Genomic DNA, 21,251 nt, shown 5'->3' on the forward strand with positions numbered 1-21,251 from the left:
TCCTTGGAGAATCACAATCTCTGTTTAAAACAAGAAAAAATGTGATTCTCAATTTATCCAGAATTAGCTCCAATTCCATTACAGAGTTTAAATGGCATAGTTTAGGTTTGATTTGTGTGTGTGTGTGTGTGTGTGTGTGTGTGTGTGTGTGTGTGTGTGTGTGTGTGTGTGTGTGTTTCCTATGATGCACTTCAGGAGTGTGTTGAGTTCAGCTTCACAGTTAGTGCAGATTGTAAAAATGACGAGAGCTCCTGTCTTGCTTCAACCCGTCACTGTCTTAATTAAGTGACAGTACACACTCCATCATATGGTTTGGTCTTCTAACTGACATCAGTAGGATATCTAAAACCATCACTAATACTAACTAACCCACACACACACGCTCCAGTTTCATATACTCTTAAAAATAAAGCTTCCAAAAGGTTTTTTTTGCCATTGAAGAACAATTTTTGGAGAACATTTAAATTAAAGAACAGTTCCTAAAAGAACATATGTAACAGGGACACTGTAAAATAAAGTGTTACCGAACCTTTTTTTTCCTTCTTAATGTAAAGAACATTTTAATAATCTAAAAAAAAATCTCTTTCCACTATGAAGAACCTTTTGTGGAATGGAAAAGTTCCATGGATGTTAAAGGTTCTTCATGGAATCATCGATCCCAATAAGAACCTTCATTTTCAAGAGTGCTTTTAACAAAAATTAAAAGACTTGTCATGTTTCTTTTTTGTGAATATCTGTATTCACGCCACATCCATTCACCAAAACAGGTGTCAGACACAATTAATTCCTGGATTAAACATTTAAAGTCAAGAAATTACCAAGAATACGATCGTAAATTTAAACTGATAGAAAAAAAAAAATGGTTTTAAACACCTGTTTCAAACGCTCTTTTTTTCTGTTCAGAATCACAATACTGATCATTCGATAATACAAAAAAAAAAAAAAAAAACATAAACTGAAAGATGATTTATCAGATGTGACATCACAAGGACATATATATATTTCTTATTTCTTGTAAATGTCTTTACAAATTAGGTATTAATTAGCCACATCTATGATGCTTTATGAATAGTTAATGAACTGATATCCCAGTGCTTTTACAGAATTTTTTTTTTTTTTTCAGTGCATCTTAATTTTTCTTATTTTATTCACTCAGAAATACATTGCAAAAATTAAAATGGGTGTTGCATGACATTTGATGTTGACTTTAAAGTGTGTTTTTGTATGACTGGCCATACATATAGTTCCCTCAAGCTTAGGTGTCTGTGTGTGTTTAACATGTATTATTCTTGGCGATTTAAATGTAATCTATATGAAATGTTCATTAGCATCCTTTTTAGTTCTTCAAACACCTGAAAGATAAAGGGGTCATATGATGCTTTTAAATATTTTCCTTTAGTGTGTAATGTATTTGTTTGTGCATATATGAGATTTGCAACGTTACAGAGCTCCTCGTCTCCTACAATAGGGATTTATTCCCTCTAACAGAGAAAGACGTGTTTGTAAAGTTGGTTCCAATCGATCGGCTCAAACTGATACGGTAAAGGACGACATTATTATTATTAACTTTGTGTTTACAATTGCTTTAGAAGCCTCGGAAGCTGAAGCTCAGGATTATGGTAAGGCGTGTTATATTTCAGACACACGCTTGAGGTGTTCGGCCAATCACAACGCACTGTGTCAGCTGGCCAATCAGAGCACTCTGAGCTTTACAGAAGGAGGGGCTTTGTAGAAATCGTTTCCCGTACAATGGTGTAACTCGCTGCTTAACTAGCTAGTCACGACTGTTTCCCGAAACCATATTGTCGCAAATTGGTTGTTCAACCACGTTGTTTAATGAAATCACATGTGGTGGAGTTATAACTTCTTTTAATGAATCTGTTTGAGATCGAATTAATTGCTATGTTTTGCTATAAATGACAGACATGGCATCTGAGGACTGTGTGGAAGAGTTTTCCCCTACGCACCTGAGGTTGAACCGAGTGTCCTTGACACCTGAAAATATTATACTCAGTTGAGTTGCCTCTGAACGCGCGGGTTGAAGCCTAAGCGTAGATATTCTTACCGCATAAATAAAATACCCAAGAATTAGAGTTACCCGACCGCAATCTAACCCCGCCCAAGAGTCGAACGACAACTCACCCCCTATTGACACTATCACTCAGGAATAAGGTCTTTAGTGTCTAACTTGTAACTTGTTCCACTAACTAACTTGCTGCGCTGCACTGAGTAACGGACAGACTTCAGACTTTGAATATGCTTTAATCACAGCCGGAGGATCTCAGACACATTTCAGAGAGAATCCCACCAGCAAAAGGAATACAACCGTTTTTATAGAATAGGAGCATGGCGAAAATGACATGATACATTACATAATTTCCCTACAATTTGATTGGTTCTTCATAGGCAAACCCTTCTGTTAGGTAGAAGCAAACTTGTGATTACTTCATTGTTAATCACAAGTTTTCAAACCTAGACATCTGTCTAGTTTCATTTCCCCTATTTGTTATTTACACACTCACACACTCAAAGTCACGAGTTTTCGACCAAAGAATTTGGAAACATTTAAGATTCAAAAGCATATGAATGTTGTTCCTGCAAGAAAAATAAATGTTAGTTATGATTAATTAAAAAATCCATCACAACTATTTCTCAATTTTCTCAGTTATTTTGCTTTATTTCCAGATTCAATCATAAGCTCGTTCTTCCGTACTAGAGCACGTTCACACATGCGCACTCTTCAAAAACGGTGCTTTAAATCTCTTGACAAACTAAAAGATGTAAATGACATTTGTGTGTATTCTAAATAAAAGACACAGATTGCACTGAATGTCAGCTTGCTTATTTTGCTAAAGATAAGGATTTATTGAGTCCACATGTCATGCAAACTAGAAACTACTCTTCTAACCACAGGTCGACGCTGTCGTTCCAAACACACACTTTGCGATGCTTTTTGCGAATGTTATGAATCTTATGGTTTCAGGAAACACCGACTCGTTGAACTATGATGATAACGACAAAACTTGCGACCAAAGTTGGCTAACGATGCTTTCGGGAAACAGAGCGTTACTGGGATTAAAGGAGCTGCAATAACGAATATAATGAATATTAAAGCATGTTGTTAACCTATCCTACTACACCCAGTAATCAAAATAACGAACTTTTAAAAGAGCTTCATACGACCCCTTTAATTGTGCCTTCTGTCTGTGTCTGTCTTTGAGTTGCCTGATGCCGCTGTCAGTTTTCAGTGGGATTGTTTCTTGTGTTGCTTGTAACTGATGGACTGATGACTTTATCTCCGTAAGCTCCAGTGTAGGTTGGAGGTGCTTAAAGACGATCGCCGAGGCCATAGGACCTTCAGTTCTCGAGTAACTATCCCAGAACCATCAACAAACTCTCTCTCTTTTCCTTCTTGTTTTTTTTTTTTGCCCGCCACTTCTTTGTGTCTTTTGTCTTTTTGTATATATTTTGAATATATGGGTAGAAGATGAGTTTGACTAGTTAACATGAACTAACAGCATGTATTAATCTCAGTAAATATACATTTTAACTTTTACTAATATATTATCAAAATCAAAAGTTGACATGAACTAACAATGAACAGCTGAATTTTTATTAACTAACATTAACAAAGATTAACAACTAAAAATGGTTACACTTTACACATTAGTTAACATGAACTAAGAACAATACTTCGGTTACACTTTATTTTAAGGTGTCATTGTTATAGTGTATTTATATATTTAAGCACTGAGTAATATTAATTAACAACATGTACTTACTATAGGGTTAGGGTAGGATTAGGGTTTGGTTGAGGGTTAGTTGCATATAATTATGCATAATTTACTGTTATTACTACGGTAAGTGCATGTAACATATGTAACAAGGACACTGTAAAATAAAGTGTTACCAAAACTTCTACAACATGTATTAATCTTAGTTAATATTAATTTCAGCATTTGCTAATACATTATTAAAATCAAAGGTTGTATTTGTTAACATTAATGCCCTGTGAAGTAACATACAGCTGTATTTAACATTAACAAAGACTAATAAAAACTGTAACAAATGTATTGCTCATTGTTAGTTCATGTTAGTTAATACATTAACTAATTAACCTTACTGTAAAGTGTTACCATAAAAGTTAATATAGCATGAAAAGCTTCCATGTTAGTAGCATAAAACGGTGATTTTAGCCTATTATTGAGCCTCTATAATGCACAGCCACAAACAGTGAGTCAGATTACTGGCATCCCTGAACATTTCTGCTTGTTTGTTCACTTTTTTATTCAGAAGCTATAGTGTTTTGTGAGTTTTGCTGACACCATCATCTTGTTTGATTTATTATCCCCGCGCTGCTCGCTGCGCTTTGCTCTTTCAGCCGTTCTGTGTCTCTCTCACATGTTTCATGAGCCGCTCTGGGTCTCTCGCTCTCGTTACTGTCTTCAGTTCTTCAGTGCTTCTTCTCTAGATGGTCTGACTGCTTCTCCTCAGGCAGCAGTCGTTCTTCGGGAACATTTGACTCTATCATCCTCTCTCGTTCTCGCTGTAGAGCACTAGACCGTCTATGAGATCTTTCCCGACACTGATTATAGGGTGGTTTTCACAAGTACAGTCATCACAGACTCCAGGAACTATCACTTCAGTCCAGAAGAGACGCGTAACATGTTGAGGTTACAGAGAGGATGATGTTTTTTTTAAAAGAGAAGAAAGTGTGAATGAAAGGAGAAAGGAGATTAGACACATCAGTGGGGTTCTATATGGAACCCTAGGGTTCTCGACTCAATTATAAAGAACCCTTTATGCCAAAAAGGTCTTAAATGATTGCATAATACTCTCAAGTTTGAGTTATTTACATTTTTCTCCTGTGATAAATTATGTTTTAATGTTTAAAGTTTAATTAAAATGACAAATTAAACCAAAATGAATGAATTCAAACTAAATCCCATGATGGGATCCACTGAAAGGTTCTGTATATGAAGTGCCTGAAATAAACTTTTAAGGTTCCAAATGGAATTTACAGATTTGTATCATGGGAATAGGATAGATTCAGTCTTTTTAAAATCAGATGAAGTTGTATGTTATTACGTCTCTGATCTCTAATATTTCTTCTGAATCTCACTACCGTTTAAACTTTAAAGGTTTGGGGTCAGTAAGTTTTTTATTTCTTTTTTATTTTATTTTTTTGTTGAAAGAAATTGTTTTATTCAGCAAGGATGCATTAAATTAATCAAAAGGGGCAGTAAATATTTTATAATGTTACAAACAATCATAAATATATGCTGTTTGAACTTTCTATTCATTAAATCATCAATGTTCGGAATTCTATTCGGAATCCTGAGTTTCCACACACACAAAAAAAAAACGTCTTCAACATTGATAATAATCAGAAATGTTTCTTGAGCATCAAATCAGCATATTTCAGTTTCTGAAGGATCATGTGACACTGAAGACTGGAGTAATGATGCTGAAAATTCAGCTTTGATCAAAGGAATAAATTACATTTTTACTAAATATTCACATAGAAAACATTTATTTTAAATTGTAATAATATTTCGTAATTTTTACTGCATTTTTTATCAAATAAATGCAGCCATGGTGAGCAGAAGAGACGTCTTTCAGAAACATCTTACCGACCCCAAACATTTAAACAGTGATGTTGCTCTGTCTGTCTCTCCTCATTACATCCCAGAATTCTCAGCTCTATGTTTGTCTCCAAGTTTCATAATGATTTGACAGCACCATGCTGCATTACTTATACTGTTTTCTGGGGGTTTTATAGCAAACATCTCATAAAAGCTCCATGAAAACACAAATAAATTCAATATTAACTTTTTTCCTGTCTTTCTTTCCTTCTTTTCTTTCTTCAGGTGCAGTCACGATGCAGCAGCAAAGAAAATATCTTACGAGCAAGTAGGTCTAAAATGTTTCTTCTGCATGTGATTTTAAAATACTATAAAAGTAATTTGCAGTTAAAGCCTGTTTTTCCATTACTTTTTCCAGTGTTTTAGTCGTCTAGCCTGATAAATATGCCAGTATTTTGTATCAGCAGTTAATTTGCTCGATTAGCATCACAAGACAGACTTTTGACAGCATAAAGTCATGCTTTTAGTTAAAAATGCATAGTTTTTTCTTTTTGCGTGAACAAATGATGATACTGGGACTAAACAGAAAACAAGAGATAATCTAAAATTCACTTTTTTTTATAGATTTATTTATTATTATTGTTATTATTATTATTATTATTGGAGGTGAGGCTATTTATACTAAGTGCAAATAGCAACAACAACAAAAAAACCATTTGGTTTCCCTAAGTGTAAATAATAGTTAGATGTTTAGACTTTCGCAGTTAGTCTTTAATTAATCTTTGCAATTAATCTTTAAGTTGTATTTGCACCTCAGCGTATTTTAGTCCAATGTACGAGTTGTAAATAAAACTGATTTTTGTAGTACATTTTACATGAAAATACTGTTTCAGTCTTTCTACTTCCAAATTTCATGTTTAATTCAATGTGCGATTTACAATTTTTTATACATTTAATAGCAATTTCTGAGTGAAAATTGTCTCTACACCTAATTTTTTTTCAGTGTACATTATAAAACAGTATACAATAATAATATCATATTCAGCGTTTATAATTATATTTATTAAAAAGGACAGGCTATTTGCATTTAGATAGATAAAATAGATTAGTTTGAAATTATATATTAAATAGACACTCTGTAAATAGTGTGTAAAAGAAACATTCATTAATTTTCAGTGTTTTCTTTGTGTTATTTATTATCATTTATGCATCTTTATGTAGATATCAGCGTCAGACACTAGAAACCCCCATCAGTTGAGCAGTATTTGTGTGTATACAGTATGACGTGTTTAGGATCGCGTGTGTGTTTGTAGGTCATAGTGCGGTGGACATCACCAAAGTGGCTCGGAGACACCGTATGTCTCCATTTCCTCTCACCTCTATGGATAAAGCCTTCATCACTGTGCTGGAGATGACCGCAGTCCTGGGCACTGAGATCATTAACTACAGAGGTACACACACACACACACACACACACACACACACCAGTGTTTCAGACCATCATCAGGGTTGTTGAGATGGATTTATGTATTTCTCCTAACAAAACAAAGAAATGCCAAAAAGCGTCTCCATGGTATTATACTCTCTAATGCAGGAGCTTTACCAACGTGCACCAAAGTATCTTTTGTGAGTCTAATCTTTTTTTCTCTGATCACTTTTTTCGTGATTTTTTTAAACATGTTTTTTTGGCTGTTTAAAGTGAATCTTACAGTATGTGACGAATATCATATCGGTGTGTGTTAATCTGCTGTGATATTGATCCTTCTGTAATCTGATGAAATCATCTAATCTTCAAACCGTGTGTGTGTGTGTGTGTGTGTGTTGTATTATATTATATTATACCGTGTCCTGAGATGGCCTCAGTTCAGTTCCCTTCACAAAGCGTTTAGAGAGATTAGTCGCTTCACTTAAATAAATAAAAAAATGAAATCATCTAATCTTCAAACCATGTGTGTGTATGTGTGTGCGCGCGTGTGTGATTTTGTGTCCGTGTGTGTGAATGTGCGTGTGTGTGTGTGTGTGTGTGTGTGTGTGTGTGAGTTTGTGTCCGTGTGTGTGAATGTGCGTGTGTATGTGCGTGTGTGTGTGTGTGTGTGTGAGTGTGTGAGTGTGAGTGTGAGTGTGTATTATATTATACCATGTCCTGAGATGGTCTCAATTCAGTTCCCTTCACAAAGCGTTTAGAGAGAGATTAGTCGCTACACTTAAAAAAAAAAAAAAACACTTGAAACTTTAACTGTAAAAATGCTACAAGTAAAAACCTGTTGATTGGTTAACAGCAAGTTCCCTTACTATATATGGTGGAAAAACTATAATAGATCTATTTTAAGTAATTTTACAGTACAATGCTGTTAAACGTACAGACTTTGGAAGTAAAAGTCATCTTAAAATTTAGATTAAAAGAACATAAACTGATATTCCCACTGATATCCAGCATGACACTTTGCATTTGATGGTATTTTGTTGAAACAACTATGGCTCTCTGAAAAACTGGTTAATTGTGTATGTGATTCTGCAATCAAATATGATGTTAGAAGGACACTGAAATGTATAATTGACAGTTTTCCCATGCAGGATAAATGATTTTCCTGCATTGCTGAGCCAATTTCATTGTCTCTCTAATTTCATGTTTCCATCTGGTCGATTAGTATCACATGACAGACTTTTGACGGCATAAAGTCTGGTGCATATTTTGTCTTTATGTGTGAACAAATGAATAAAATGGGACAAAACAGAAATCAAGAGAAGCCAGCATCTAAAATCCATATTATTATTTTTTATCTTTGGGTGGGTGAATATGTGACCCTGGACCAAGCGTGCCGCACAAGCTCTGAAAAGTGAAGCCAAAACGTCTCGATCGCCCCCCGGTGGCTGGTCCTAGTATAGGTCATAAGCCCCGCCTCCCCGTGTTATTCAACGGGACGTGAGACCAACTAAACAATTTAATTACACTTCAAATATCTTTTTTCCGAAGGTGGTTTCTGTCATTTACTGTAGTTTTTATCACGCTGATGTAAATTCAAGTGTTTGTTTTTAAAATAAGTGTTTTTAGTTAGTTATTTGATGCTATAAAAACGGTGGTGTGACGTCATGATTGACAGCTGTGATTGACAGGTTATCTGAGCGAAGTAGTCACTGAAGCACCAATAGACTTTTTTTTCGGGATCTTCGGAGGACTGAGGAGATTGGAGCTTTAAATTTAATATCTAAATTTCTATAATTCATTATTTCACACCGAGAGTGAGGGTGGAGCCTTGATTTCGCGGCTTTACTTCTGCTCACTACTGCGCAGGTCTGGTCCCGAAATTGCTACTGCGCAAACTCAATCCCCAAGAAAGTTGAATAAATAAGCTTTACATTGATGTATGGTTTGTTAGGATAGGACAATATTTGGCCGAGATACAAATTTGTAAATCTGGAATCTGAGGGTGCAAAAAAAATCGAAACATTGAGAAAATCTCCTTTAAAGTTGTTCATTTATGTTCGCGATTGTGCTGCATTCACTCACAAAAATAAATGTTTTATATATTTACGATAGTAAATTTACAAAATATCTTCATGGAACATGATCTTTACTTAATATCCTAATGATTTTTGGCAAAAAAGAAAAATCAATCATTTTGACCCATGCAATGTATTGTTGGCTATTGCCACAAATATACCCGTGCGACATGTGACTGGTTTTGTGATCCAGGGTCACATTCATGAGGTTGTCCCTTATGTATTTTTTAAAAGGCCTGTTATGCATGCATATTAATCTTGCTCTCTGTGTTGTTGTTGTAGACGGCATGGGTCGAGTTCTGGCTCAGGACGTTTATGCCAAAGACAACCTGCCTCCGTTCCCAGCCTCTGTTAAAGATGGCTACGCTGTAAGAGGTGAGAACCCACATGACTGGATGAGTGAATCATTTAACCAGCGGTCTGACAGTCCTGGTTAACTCGCGCTCTAGTGCTCGCGTCAGGACTGCGTGTCAAAGCATTACTCACGTCTGCTAAAGCAACGCCTGAAACGTCTCTCGGGGGAAGAATGTCAAATGCTTCATTCGTTTCTCATGGACTTTGTGCTGGATGGGATTTTCCCTCTTAAAAATGTCATAACAAGTACTTTTTTGCGTTAATCGCATATTTATGAGCTCATGAGAGAAGTTACTGACGGTCTATAAACACATTTGTCTGTTGGGTGAAACTCGAGGCACGTTATGGCAGCTTTCTGGCTCTAATACAGCATTAGGAAGATCATAAGTTGATATTCAGTTGCTGTAAAATCAATACTGACCTCATTTAGTTTCTTTATACCCATTCCTGGTCTTATTGTTTATTAGGGCTGCACAATACTGGAAAAAACTCACATTGCATATTTAGTTTTTCTGTGATTATATATTGCGATATGAAAACTGACAGAGTGAAACTGCATAGAAAATATTAAACAAATTACAAGCATTAGATTAATGAAATGAGATACAAATGAAATAAACAGTGCTTCTAACAGTATTCTGGTACAGAATTTCAATAATCAAATGTAAAATAACATTGCATAGACTTCACTGAATAAATTAAATATGATTAATCTTTGTTAAAACTACAAAAGGGATTTTCTCTCTGTATTTTGTTGTTTGTTAACATTAATGACACAGACAGACAGCAGGTATTTTAGGCTACTGTCACTTTAAGAGCTAATGCACGGATCCAATATAATGATACACATCCATTTTCTTTCTCAATTGTTTACGTTCACGTAAGCCAAATATCACTGGGTTTATGAGGATACTCGATGAGAAGGGTATTTTAACATTATTTTGCATGTATGTGTCCTTTCAAGCACAAATAGAGGCGGAAGAGAACGGAGTTTGTTGTTCAATTTCCAAAATGAGTTCTCTTTTGTGTCCATGTGCTAATAAAGAAATAGTTCACTTCAAAATGAAAATTCTGTCATCATTTACTCAACCTCAAGTTGTTTTAAACCTGTATGAGTTTCTTTCTTCTGCTGAACAATAGGGAAAAAGGGAAAAATAATACTGTTAACTGTTTGTTTACCGACATTCTTCGAAATATCATCGTTTGTGTTCAACAGAAGAGATTTGAAACAACTTGAGGGTGAGTAAATGATGACAGAATTTTCATTTTAAAGTCAACTATTCCTTTAAGATTTCATAACCTTTTCTTCTAAGAGTGTACGGTGTTATATATATATATATGTGTGTGTGTGTCTGTGTCCTGACAGCGGCTGATGGTCCTGGTGACAGATTTATTATCGGCGAGTCTCAGGCCGGAGAGCAGGTGAGAAAACGTGTCGAATGTAAGATACCATTTGAGAAATCCACCTTCAAATGTGAGGAAAATGATCCATATGAACTGCTGTAACGTGTGTGTGTGTCCAGCCCACACACACCGTGATGCCGGGTCAGGTGATGCGGGTGACGACAGGCGCTCCCATTCCCTGCGGAGCAGACGCTGTGGTTCAAGTAGAAGACACTGAACTCCTGAGAGAGTCTGAAGATGTGAGTTGCAGCCGCTTGATTCTTTTATAAACCATGATAATACATCATTTAAGCATTTTCATTTATTTATACACACTGCCTTTCAAAGTTTGAGGTCGGTTAGTTTTTTAATGTTTGAAAGATGTCTCTTCTGCTCACCAAGGCTGCATTAATTTGACCAAAAATACTGTAAAAAAAGAATGAAATATTATTACAATTTTCTATGTGAGTATATTGTGAAATGTAATTTATTCCTGTGATCAAAGCTGTATTTTCAGCATCATTACTCCAGACTTCAGAGTCACATGATCCTCCAGAAATCATTCTAATATGCAGCTTAAGAAACATTTCTGATTATTATCAATGTTGAAAACAGTTGTGCTGCTTCATATCTTTGTGGAAACCGTACTACTTGTATATGTAACATGTACACAAAATTTGCTGAAATTAAATGCACTTATTTTCAACTCAAAATCTACCAAAATTAATTTGTCAAGCAGGCAGTTATCCACTAATAATCTGAAAATATATTTGAGTTCACCAATAATTTACCTCGGCTGTCAATTATTCCTTACGTCTTTAAGAGTTTTTTTTTTTTTCGTCTCTTCCAGGGTTATTATTATAACAGAAACTAAAACCATCAACTAAACTAAAACCATTTTGTTACTTGAAATAAATTAAGTGTTATCTGAAATAAAATAAAATATACAAAAAGTGTAAACTTATTTTATTTCAGCTAGTTCTCAAGGCACCATTTCACAAAAAATAATAAACTATAACTATATAGAAATGTTTTAAAATATATTTATTCAAAAAATATATATATATTTAAAAAAAATGTATATATATATATATATAGAAAAAAAAATTATATATAAAAAAAAAATACTAAAACTTTATAAAAAAAAAAAAATTGTCTCTTCCAGGGTTATTATTATAACTGAAACTAAAACCATCAACTAAACTAAAAATAAAATAAAATAAAACTACTTGAAATAAAATAAAAATTATCTGAAATAAAATAAAATAAAATAAAATAAAATATACAAAAACTTAAACTTATTTTATTTCAGCTAGTTTCCAAGGCACCATTTCACAAAAATTAATAAACTATAACTATATAGACATATTTAAAATATATATATATATATATATATATATATATATATATAAAAATTAACATATTTTTGAAAAACACAACAAAATTACTAAAACTTTTACTGAAATTAAAATGAAAATGGAAAATATTCAAATAAAATACCAAATATGAATAAAAAGTATCATAGTATCTCAAATATAGTAAAATAACCCTGTTCCCGTCTAAACTCATCCCTCAGGGCACAGAAGAGCTGGAAGTGCGGATTCTGGTTCAAGCTCGTCCAGGTCAAGACATCAGGTGAGCACCTGTGAGCGTTTCTCAGCGTGTGTGTGTGTGTGTCACGTGTGTCTGACAGAGTGTGTCGTCTTCTGCAGGCCCATCGGTCATGACATCAAGCGTGGCGAATGCGTGTTGTCCAAAGGCACTCACATGGGCCCGTCTGAGATCGGGCTTCTGGCCACGGTGGGCGTCACGGAGGTGGAAGTGCAGAAGTTTCCCGTCGTCGCTGTGATGTCCACTGGGAACGAGGTGACGGGACTCACACACTGCTCTTTACATCTCCGAGGTTTCTTCTAGTCAGCAATGAGATCAAATGGGCAATTAAGTATCATTATCCTTTTGATAATATATAGTCATAAGTATTAAAATGCATTCAATTAATTAAAAATAAACCTAGCGGCTAACCCTCTGAATTTTAAAATGTTTCAAAACCGGGGATCAAAACAGTATGACGTATTAAAGCCTCGTTTGCTGAAATCTTGTGACTTGGTGAGTTTGATAGAAGCTCCGAACACTGATTCAGAACAAAAGATTTGTAAAAGTTTTCTTTGGAATCACATTTTCCACATTTTTTTCAGCTGATGAACGATAAAAACGATAGCTGGGTCTGAAATTGCCCCCTAAACCCTCATTCAATATTCCCTACATTACTCCACTATTATAGACCACTTAAATGAAGTGAATGAAAACGAGTGAGTGAATTCGGACACTGAGGGATACTTCACCGATTAGCATTAAGCTTTGTATCAGTAGAAACCCGGTAGTATTTTCGCTTGACCGTGCTTCCCTCCCTCATGTCCCGCTGAGACGAGAGATTTCTGTATTGTGTGTCTGGAAAAACCTCAGATGACGCAAAAATCATCATTTATCGTCATCAGAGGCTTTTCTGTCCAGAGGCGAGAGACTCCAGCCAGTAGGAGGAGCTCGTCCCGCATGTCTTCAACCCGCCCATAGGGGGATCTCACGATAAAACGCCGTCTTTTCAGTTTCGAGTCATTTCTCCCGATACTGCCCTCTGTAACTAGCGAAGCAAGTGCATTCTGGGAGTTGTTGTCTTTCATCCACATGAGCCAAAAATACATTTTCTGGCTTTTCTCAGTCTAGAAGGCACCAACTTCTAAAATAGTTTCACATTTCTACTACATAAATGACCCAATTTAAATACACATTCATCTTTCCAGCAGTGAAATATCCCTTTAACAATCATTCGAAACTTAGCAGACTGGCAGCTCCAGTAGTAATGAAAAGATTTATCTTGAAATCAGTCTTGGAAACGATTTACAAACCTTAATTAAACAATATAATAAACAATTAAAAAGGAATTAGTGCACAGTTTGGAAAATGGAGGGATGGATGATTCAGCTGTGGGCGCCATCTTCTGGTCAAACGCGGGAATTCATTCAGCATGACCCTCACAGTGCATTATGGGTATTCTCTAGACGTTGAGCATACATCGATATTACACTCGTTATTGCGGTGAATTGTGGGATTGAATGAGGGCACTCGATAATGTCCACTATGGTTACGGACACCAACACAAATGTCTGTTCCCTCAAATAGTGCCCCATTTAAGGGTATAGGAGGCGATATCGAACACAGCCCATGACAGCCAATCAAAATCCATCCTGCTTTAAAGAGTTCGAGCATTTAAAGCGGCAGAAGACAAAACTGCAGTGCACACTTATAATAAACAGAACGACATCGTCTGCTGGTGTGGACACTAAAATAGCTATCGTTATAGTTATCATGCTTGGTGCAGTGCAAAAAAAATGTTTTCTTACTTAGTATTTTTGTCTTGTTTCCAGTCCAAATATCAAACATTTCTTAAATCAAGATGCATTTCTTAAAGTAGTAAAATAACATAAGATATTAAGTCTTGTTTTCTGGGGATATAAATAAAAAATTGAGTTAAATTATCTGCCAATGGGATAATAAATAATCTTGTTTCTGTTTGAATTAAGATTATTTTCTTACCCCATCGGCAGATAATTTAGCTTTTTTTTAAGCATCAACTCACTTCATTTTGATCAATTCCCCTGGAAAACAGGACATAATATCTTATGTCATTTTACTCATCTAGTAAATGCATCTTGATTTAAGAATTTTTAGATATTTGGACTGGAAACAAGACAAAGATACTAAATAAGAAAAGCATTTTTTGCAGTGTGTGTACGGGCCTTTGTTGCTTACTTTACTAAGCAGTAAACTGTGTTTTCAGCTGCTGAACCCAGAGGACGATTTACACCCCGGTAAGATCCGAGACTCTAATCGCTCCACGCTGCTGGCCACCATTCAGGAGCACGGATATCCCACCATCAACCTGGGCATCGTGGGAGACAAGTGAGCGCCTTTCACCCTATCATACAGACATATCAATAATCTGGTGCCAGATTATTATACTACAGAGAAACTCAACTGATTTTACCAATCAACTCTTGATTAATAAAACATTAAAATTTTTGCATGGTATGTTTTTGTTTGTTTGAGAACCAAGGAATGTACAAACAAGAGCACATATAACCAGACGTGTCTGGGGTGTTTAGAAAAATTCATTTTCCAAATACATTTTGATGTCAAATTGTTTAAACATGTTTGTTTGTTTTTTTCAACCAATTGACTTTATGAATATAATAATGAGCAAATATAATAATTAAATCAAATACTTGACTTTTATCACCGTCCAATGAGAAAAATGAAAACATTAACTTTAAAGTCCCCATGAAATCAAAGGTTTAGTTTTTTTATCTATAAGCTAGTGTGCTCCAAAACAATGACAAAATTTGCATTTAGAAGATATAAGCATTAAAAACTTAGTCTCTTACTTCCGCAAAAATAGATCAATGATTTTGATATCACTCCACACTTCAGCTTTTCATCCAATCAAATGCTCTCTAGAATCTGAAGCTCCGCCCCCTGCATTATAAATAGACACTGAAGCTGCAGCTGAAATGTTCACTTGTTCACACATTTACTGTTTTCTACATGATGAATGGCACATAGTGCACTACAGGCACGGCGCCAGGATTCCAGTTTTGGATGGGCCAGACCAATTGTGGGTGGGCCTTAAATTAAAAACGTAAAAAAATAAAAAAAAAAAATAAATAAATAAAAAAAAACGTTATCCAATCAATGCTTAACCTAATAAAAAAATATTGACTAATATAGCCTACTGTTATATTATCTGTGCGTATACATAATATAGATTTTAATAGCTTGATGCTCTTTAAATATTTTGTTGCATTGTTAAAAGTTTTGGCGCATAGGACAGACCTATCCGCGATCGCTCTCCATGGTTCTGACCAAAGAAGGAATTGGAATCTCCGTTACGCATCATACGCATCATACCTGGGCTGCATTTTCCGATAACATTGTCTCTTAGCGCGCTACGAAGACTCTTAAGGTATAACTTAACTAAAGGTATACTACCACTAAAGGTATATCATTGCTAGGCGTCTTCAGGGCTATCATCCACTCGCGAGGCAGAGGCGCTGGCGCCCTCCTAGCAACGGCGCTGTTTTTGGTAAAACATGATTTTGACGACTTCATTAAGTTTTGTTTTATAGAAAACTCTTTTTAAAAGATTTTCGTTTTGTATAAATTGTATCTTAATTTTGATCAATGTTTTATCAATCAATTGCCCGTATTTAATAAATAAGACAATGTAATAAGGCGCCGACACGATCACTTGCATTGCATGTGAACTGGAAGGCGCCGAAACTCAGCTTGTGCCTCACAGATTTGAGAAATATAGGCTATATATTACAGAAAGCTTGAAATGTCTACTTTTAAACGAAAATATTAAAACCAAAATAAATAATATGAATAATCCATATGAAATGTGCATTTCTCTCTGGCGTTCATGGCGAGTCCGCATCGTCAACTTCATCTTTGCAGCGACACAGAAAACACCAGTTTATTACTAAACAATTAAATGTCTCCTTGCTAATTTAGACACATTCATAATCATTACTTTAACCGGTTCTTTGTGGCAAGCTTTATGCGTGCGGTCATAACGCTTATTATCCTGTAGGCTATAGCCTATTTAAAGCGGCGATTTGTCCACGAATGGCTTAAATGAACAACTACTAGTCGAAAATGAGTCAGAGGCAGCCCTTATTCCACATATTTTCGAACCAGCAGGCCATTCTGGGTTGAGCGAGCGACCCTACGGAATGAACGAGCGGAGCGGAATATTCAGAAATGCGCTCTCCACTCACGAGCTCTGATCGGAACAAACCCGAACTGTCTGCTGAACTTGCGCAGAAACATCAAAATAGACATAGCCAGCTTTTTAAAATTGTTTTTAAAACTAAACATTTAGACTATTTTAGTACAAATTATGAGCTTATTAACGATTTTTTTTATAATTCTTGACAAAATTAGAATATATTAATTATTATTTTTTAGTTATTTTTTGGGTGGGCCTGTTGAAAAGTGGCCCATGACGCCGTGCCTGGTGCACTATATAGGGGATAGGGAATGATTCAGACAGTGTAATGATTCAGATCGACTATTTTTGACTGACAAAATGTCGGCGGCTGGAAACAACAATAGCTACAATGAGTTTTTCAAAATCTTTCTTTTTAGTAAACTCTGTGTACACAAACAATGTTCTCAATGCTGGAGTTCATATGTAGAGCCTCTGGTGATACTGAGAGCAAAGTTTCATGTTGTGTCGAGTCTTCTTAGTGTTTTAAAAATAGCGATTTTTGATGCTATCATAGTCGTGCCCCATTCACTCCCATTCAAAAGGCAATTTGACAAAAAACGAAAATATGGTCAATCTTAAAAGTGGCGTTTCCATCCTAATTATGCTTTTAAACGAAAGTTTGCCTCAAGTAGATTAACAAAAAGACCCTAGGTTGCATTTTGGCAAGAGTTACCCTTTAAAGTGATATGGAGGAGATCAGGAGGAGAAACGGTTTGCGATTAGGAGGAAACTGCGGCTTTACTGAGTTCAACAGCTCTGGATGAGCTGTGATATAAACGAAACGCTATTGGCTATTTTAAAAGGGGAGGAGCTGCTCGATATGTCCCGCCCCGTCTTCCTGTTTCAGTGGAAATTACATCAACACATTGAATAATACTGCATGTTTCAAGGCCTTTAAGAGAAGTGCTGAGCTGAGTTTTTGTGCCATCTAGTGGTCTAAAAGAGAATAAAGTCAATGCACCCTTTGTACCCTAAACCATGTCATTTGTAATGGTAACTGTTACCTTGGTGTCCCACAGCCCTGATGACCTGTTGAATGCTCTGAATGAGGGAATCAGTCGTGCCGACGTCATCATCACCTCAGGGGGCGTGTCTATGGGGGAGAAGGTACAAGACGTTTATATGCTATCTATTTTGTTGGTTGCTTTGTACAGACAAAATCAACAGCTAAATGGTGTTTTTGTAATATTTGGTTTGATGATGTTCCAAATGCAGGAATGTCCTTGTTAAAGGAAAAACTGCAATTTTAGGAAGATGCATGGAAAAGCATAACACGTCGTCCGATGATGTGCAGACTTTGAGTTTGATTTAGTAATCACTGCTTTATACTGACATCTAGTGGCTGGATGGTAGTAAGACCCGCTGACCCCTTCAGATGAGATGTTTCTCACTGAGATTTTCACATCAAAGAGTTTTACACCTAAAGAAATGAGGTGCCTTGTACTTTACATAATTACAGATCTGTTTAAAATGATGTACACTCACATTAGATAAGAGAATACTGTGTTTCTACAATCAGAAAACTTTATTTGTCACACAGCACAGTTATTTGCAATTTGGTCCAAGTTCACGGCATCATTAAGATCATTTTAAATGGATGTTTTCACAGGATTACCTGAAACAGGTACTTGATATCGATCTTCATGCTCAGATACACTTTGGACGTGTCTTCATGAAACCAGGGTGAGTCTTTGAAGAAACAGGTGACATCTGCGTAGAGATTGTACAAGTGATGCAGATTCAGGGTGTTTTCACACTTAAATCCTCGTTAAATGAACTATCTACTTTAACTGGATCGAAATTGATTAGAAAAAAATCCAAAAAATCCATTTTATTTTATTTTTAATTGTAATGTATTTTTGTTTTTTTGAAAAGTAATAGAATAATATAAATAATAATTAATATAAATTAATCAAAAAATAAATAGTAATTTAAATAAATAGAAATTGATTAGAAAAAAATACAAAAAATACATTTTTAATTGTAATGTTGTTGTTTTTTAGAAAAGTAATAGAATAATAGAAATAATAATTAATAGAAATTAATAAAAAAATAAATAGTAATATATTTTGTAAATATGTCGCAACTTTTTTACATGGATCATGCATTTTTGCATAACGCTGAATAAAGGCCTGTATGTGTATTTTTACGATACCAAAAACAGATGTGCCATTATGGTTACCTGTAATGAGCAAAAAAGCTTGCAAGTTTGTTTAATTTAACTGAAAATAAAGTAAAATAGAGTGCTTTGTATTCACAATGCACATTTACAGATGAACCCCATTTCACCACAGACTTAAAGCGAACTGTATTCAGACCATGTCTTAGTTCAGTTCGCTTTCGGAGCGTTGAAAGCGATCACATGCAGTGTAAATGTTGTGAACTGCTCTCAGCTTGAAATAAACCAGTGTGAAAACACCCTGACATTGAGTGTCAGACTGTGAGAATCAGTCCACGCGGGTTTTGAGCTCTGGTTTGTCTTCCGTTAGTCTCCCCACAACATTTGCCACTCTTGATATGGACGGGTCTCGAAAACTTATCTTTGCTCTGCCAGGTAGGGACGGTGAGAGAGTTTATTGGTGTATTTTTCAAAACACATACTAGTCTGTAATTTATCACAGATTTCACAAAAAAATTTTTGTCTATTATGTTTCTTCAATTTAATGAGCACCGTCTCTCGTGCTTCACAGGTAATCCCGTGTCAGCGGTCGTAACATGTAACCTCTTCGTCATTCCTGCCTTGAGGAAGATGCAGGGAATCTTAGACCCGCGGCCCACCATAATAAAAGCCCGGGTAAGACCACCTTTGACTTTACTAGTAACAATAACAGAGGACTTTTACACACTGTAAAAAAAAATCGAACAAATGTAAAAAAAAAAAAAAAAGTTATTTTGTTGACCTAAACAAACATGTTGAACTTTAAACAATGTTTTGCCAGTTCCCAGCATGCATTGCACCTTGAAAACATTATGTGGTAAAAAATGATCATTGCATTTACTGGCTTAATTTATGCTGCTGTTGTTGTCTGTTATTTGGCTGTCATATTACTGAATTAACATTTGAATTAGCATCATTACTCCAGTCTTCAGTGTCACATGATCCTTCAGAAATCATTCTAATATGATGATTTGCTGCTCAAGGAACATTTCTGATTATTTTCAATGTTGAAAACAGTCGTGCTGCTTCATATTTCTGTGGAAACTGAGATACTTTTTTTTTTTTTTTTAGGATTCTATGATCAGTAGAAAGTTCAAAAGAGCATAGAAATCTTTTATAATATTATAAATGTCTTTACGGTCACTTTTGATTGATTTAATGCATTCTTGCTGAAAAAAAGTATTAAGTTCTTTCAAAAAAGTTAAAGACCCTAAACTTGTGTCAGTGCATTAACTTTAAAACAGTAATTTCAATAATCTATTGACAGCCCTGATAATAAAAAACTCAAATCTGCTTGATTGTTTGCAGTTGTCATGTGATGTGAAGCTGGATCCGCGTCCTGAGTATCACCGCTGTATTTTGACGTGGCACCATCAGGAACCTCTGCCATGGGCACAGAGCACAGGTAACACATCTATTATCTCTCTTCTGCCCGAGAGACCTACAGATTCACTGGCCTGCGTTATATAAGATCTCCTTATACTCTCTTATTTGTCTTTGAGAACTTTTTTTATAAGGTTTATAACATCGCTTCCCTTTTGGAAGCTTTATTTTTAAGGGCCCTATCAAACAGCAAGTGTGTTTTGCTAGTTTCAGCCCGACGCAGTTATCATTTTCACGTTCTGTGCCACATTGTTTAAAAAGCAAATGCATTTGCGCTCATCTGTGCGCCCCATGGGCTGCTGGTCTGAAAACGTTGTTGCTGTTTTGAGGAACTGAAATAGACTGAGCCATTGATCAACTGAAACCTGGTCTAAAGTCAATGGAGCAATATTATTTTGTTATTTAAAGGGCGCATTGGTAATATGAGCCTATAGGTGGGTCCACAACGCACTTACGCTCTCATTATTACACACACACTCTGCTTATTACACACACAGGGACTCGCAGCAGCACACAAACATGCCAAATATGAAAAATAAAAGGATTACAATGTAAAAGATTAATATTGTGTACATAAAGATATGGTGGAATCCGGCTTGTCACGTAGATGTTCTTTAACCTCGCGCACGAGCAGATCCGTTTCCTCACTAGAGAAGCGTTCAGCCTTTCCGCTTGCAAATTCCTCCATGTAAATAGCGAATCGGCCATGGCACGAGCGCATCTGGCTTTTAAAGGGAATGGGAGATGAGACTCTGATTGGTTTAACGCACGTTATGCCCAAAACACACCTACTAATTGAGAGAATAGGGAAAACCCTTTTAGACCATGCGCCGACCATTTTTCCCATCGTTAAACTAGCAAAAGTGGGTGGGATACTCTGCATTTGGGCCAATTACCAAGATCAGAGCCCTCTCTTCGGACAGCACGACAAATACATTTACCAATTTAATCTATCCGACTTATTTTGTAAGTGTGAACTCGTGAATTACCAGTCGCCGAGAGTTGAAGAATGTTCAACTTTGGGTAAAATGCAGCGCTCATCACTGTCACTTTTTACCCA

General features: G+C 35.7%; 1 protein-coding gene across 4 annotated transcripts in view; it reads left to right on the plus strand.

Annotated features, from left to right (window-relative positions):
• gphnb (gephyrin b) overlaps positions 1 to 21,251 on the plus strand; it is a 95,975-nt gene that overhangs the window by 73,035 nt on the left and 1,689 nt on the right. The window contains exons 10-23 of one of the 4 annotated variants that reach the window (XM_084091182.1): positions 3,306 to 3,368; positions 5,871 to 5,913; positions 6,899 to 7,036; positions 9,369 to 9,461; positions 10,807 to 10,862; positions 10,964 to 11,083; positions 12,400 to 12,458; positions 12,536 to 12,689; positions 14,659 to 14,780; positions 17,670 to 17,757; positions 18,260 to 18,333; positions 19,140 to 19,213; positions 19,341 to 19,444; positions 20,117 to 20,213. In XM_084091182.1, coding sequence (XP_083947308.1) covers positions 3,306 to 3,368; positions 5,871 to 5,913; positions 6,899 to 7,036; positions 9,369 to 9,461; positions 10,807 to 10,862; positions 10,964 to 11,083; positions 12,400 to 12,458; positions 12,536 to 12,689; positions 14,659 to 14,780; positions 17,670 to 17,757; positions 18,260 to 18,333; positions 19,140 to 19,213; positions 19,341 to 19,444; positions 20,117 to 20,213 — 1,285 coding nt within the window. The remainder of the gene's footprint in view (positions 1 to 3,305; positions 3,369 to 5,870; positions 5,914 to 6,898; positions 7,037 to 9,368; positions 9,462 to 10,806; positions 10,863 to 10,963; positions 11,084 to 12,399; positions 12,459 to 12,535; positions 12,690 to 14,658; positions 14,781 to 17,669; positions 17,758 to 18,259; positions 18,334 to 19,139; positions 19,214 to 19,340; positions 19,445 to 20,116; positions 20,214 to 21,251) is intronic. The other 3 variants (XM_084091183.1, XM_084091184.1, XM_084091185.1) reach the window with 3 other exon arrangements.

The sequence above is a fragment of the Abramis brama genome, assembly GCF_963993115.1.
Source record: "Abramis brama genome assembly, chromosome: 18".
NCBI lineage: Eukaryota > Metazoa > Chordata > Actinopteri > Cypriniformes > Leuciscidae > Abramis > Abramis brama.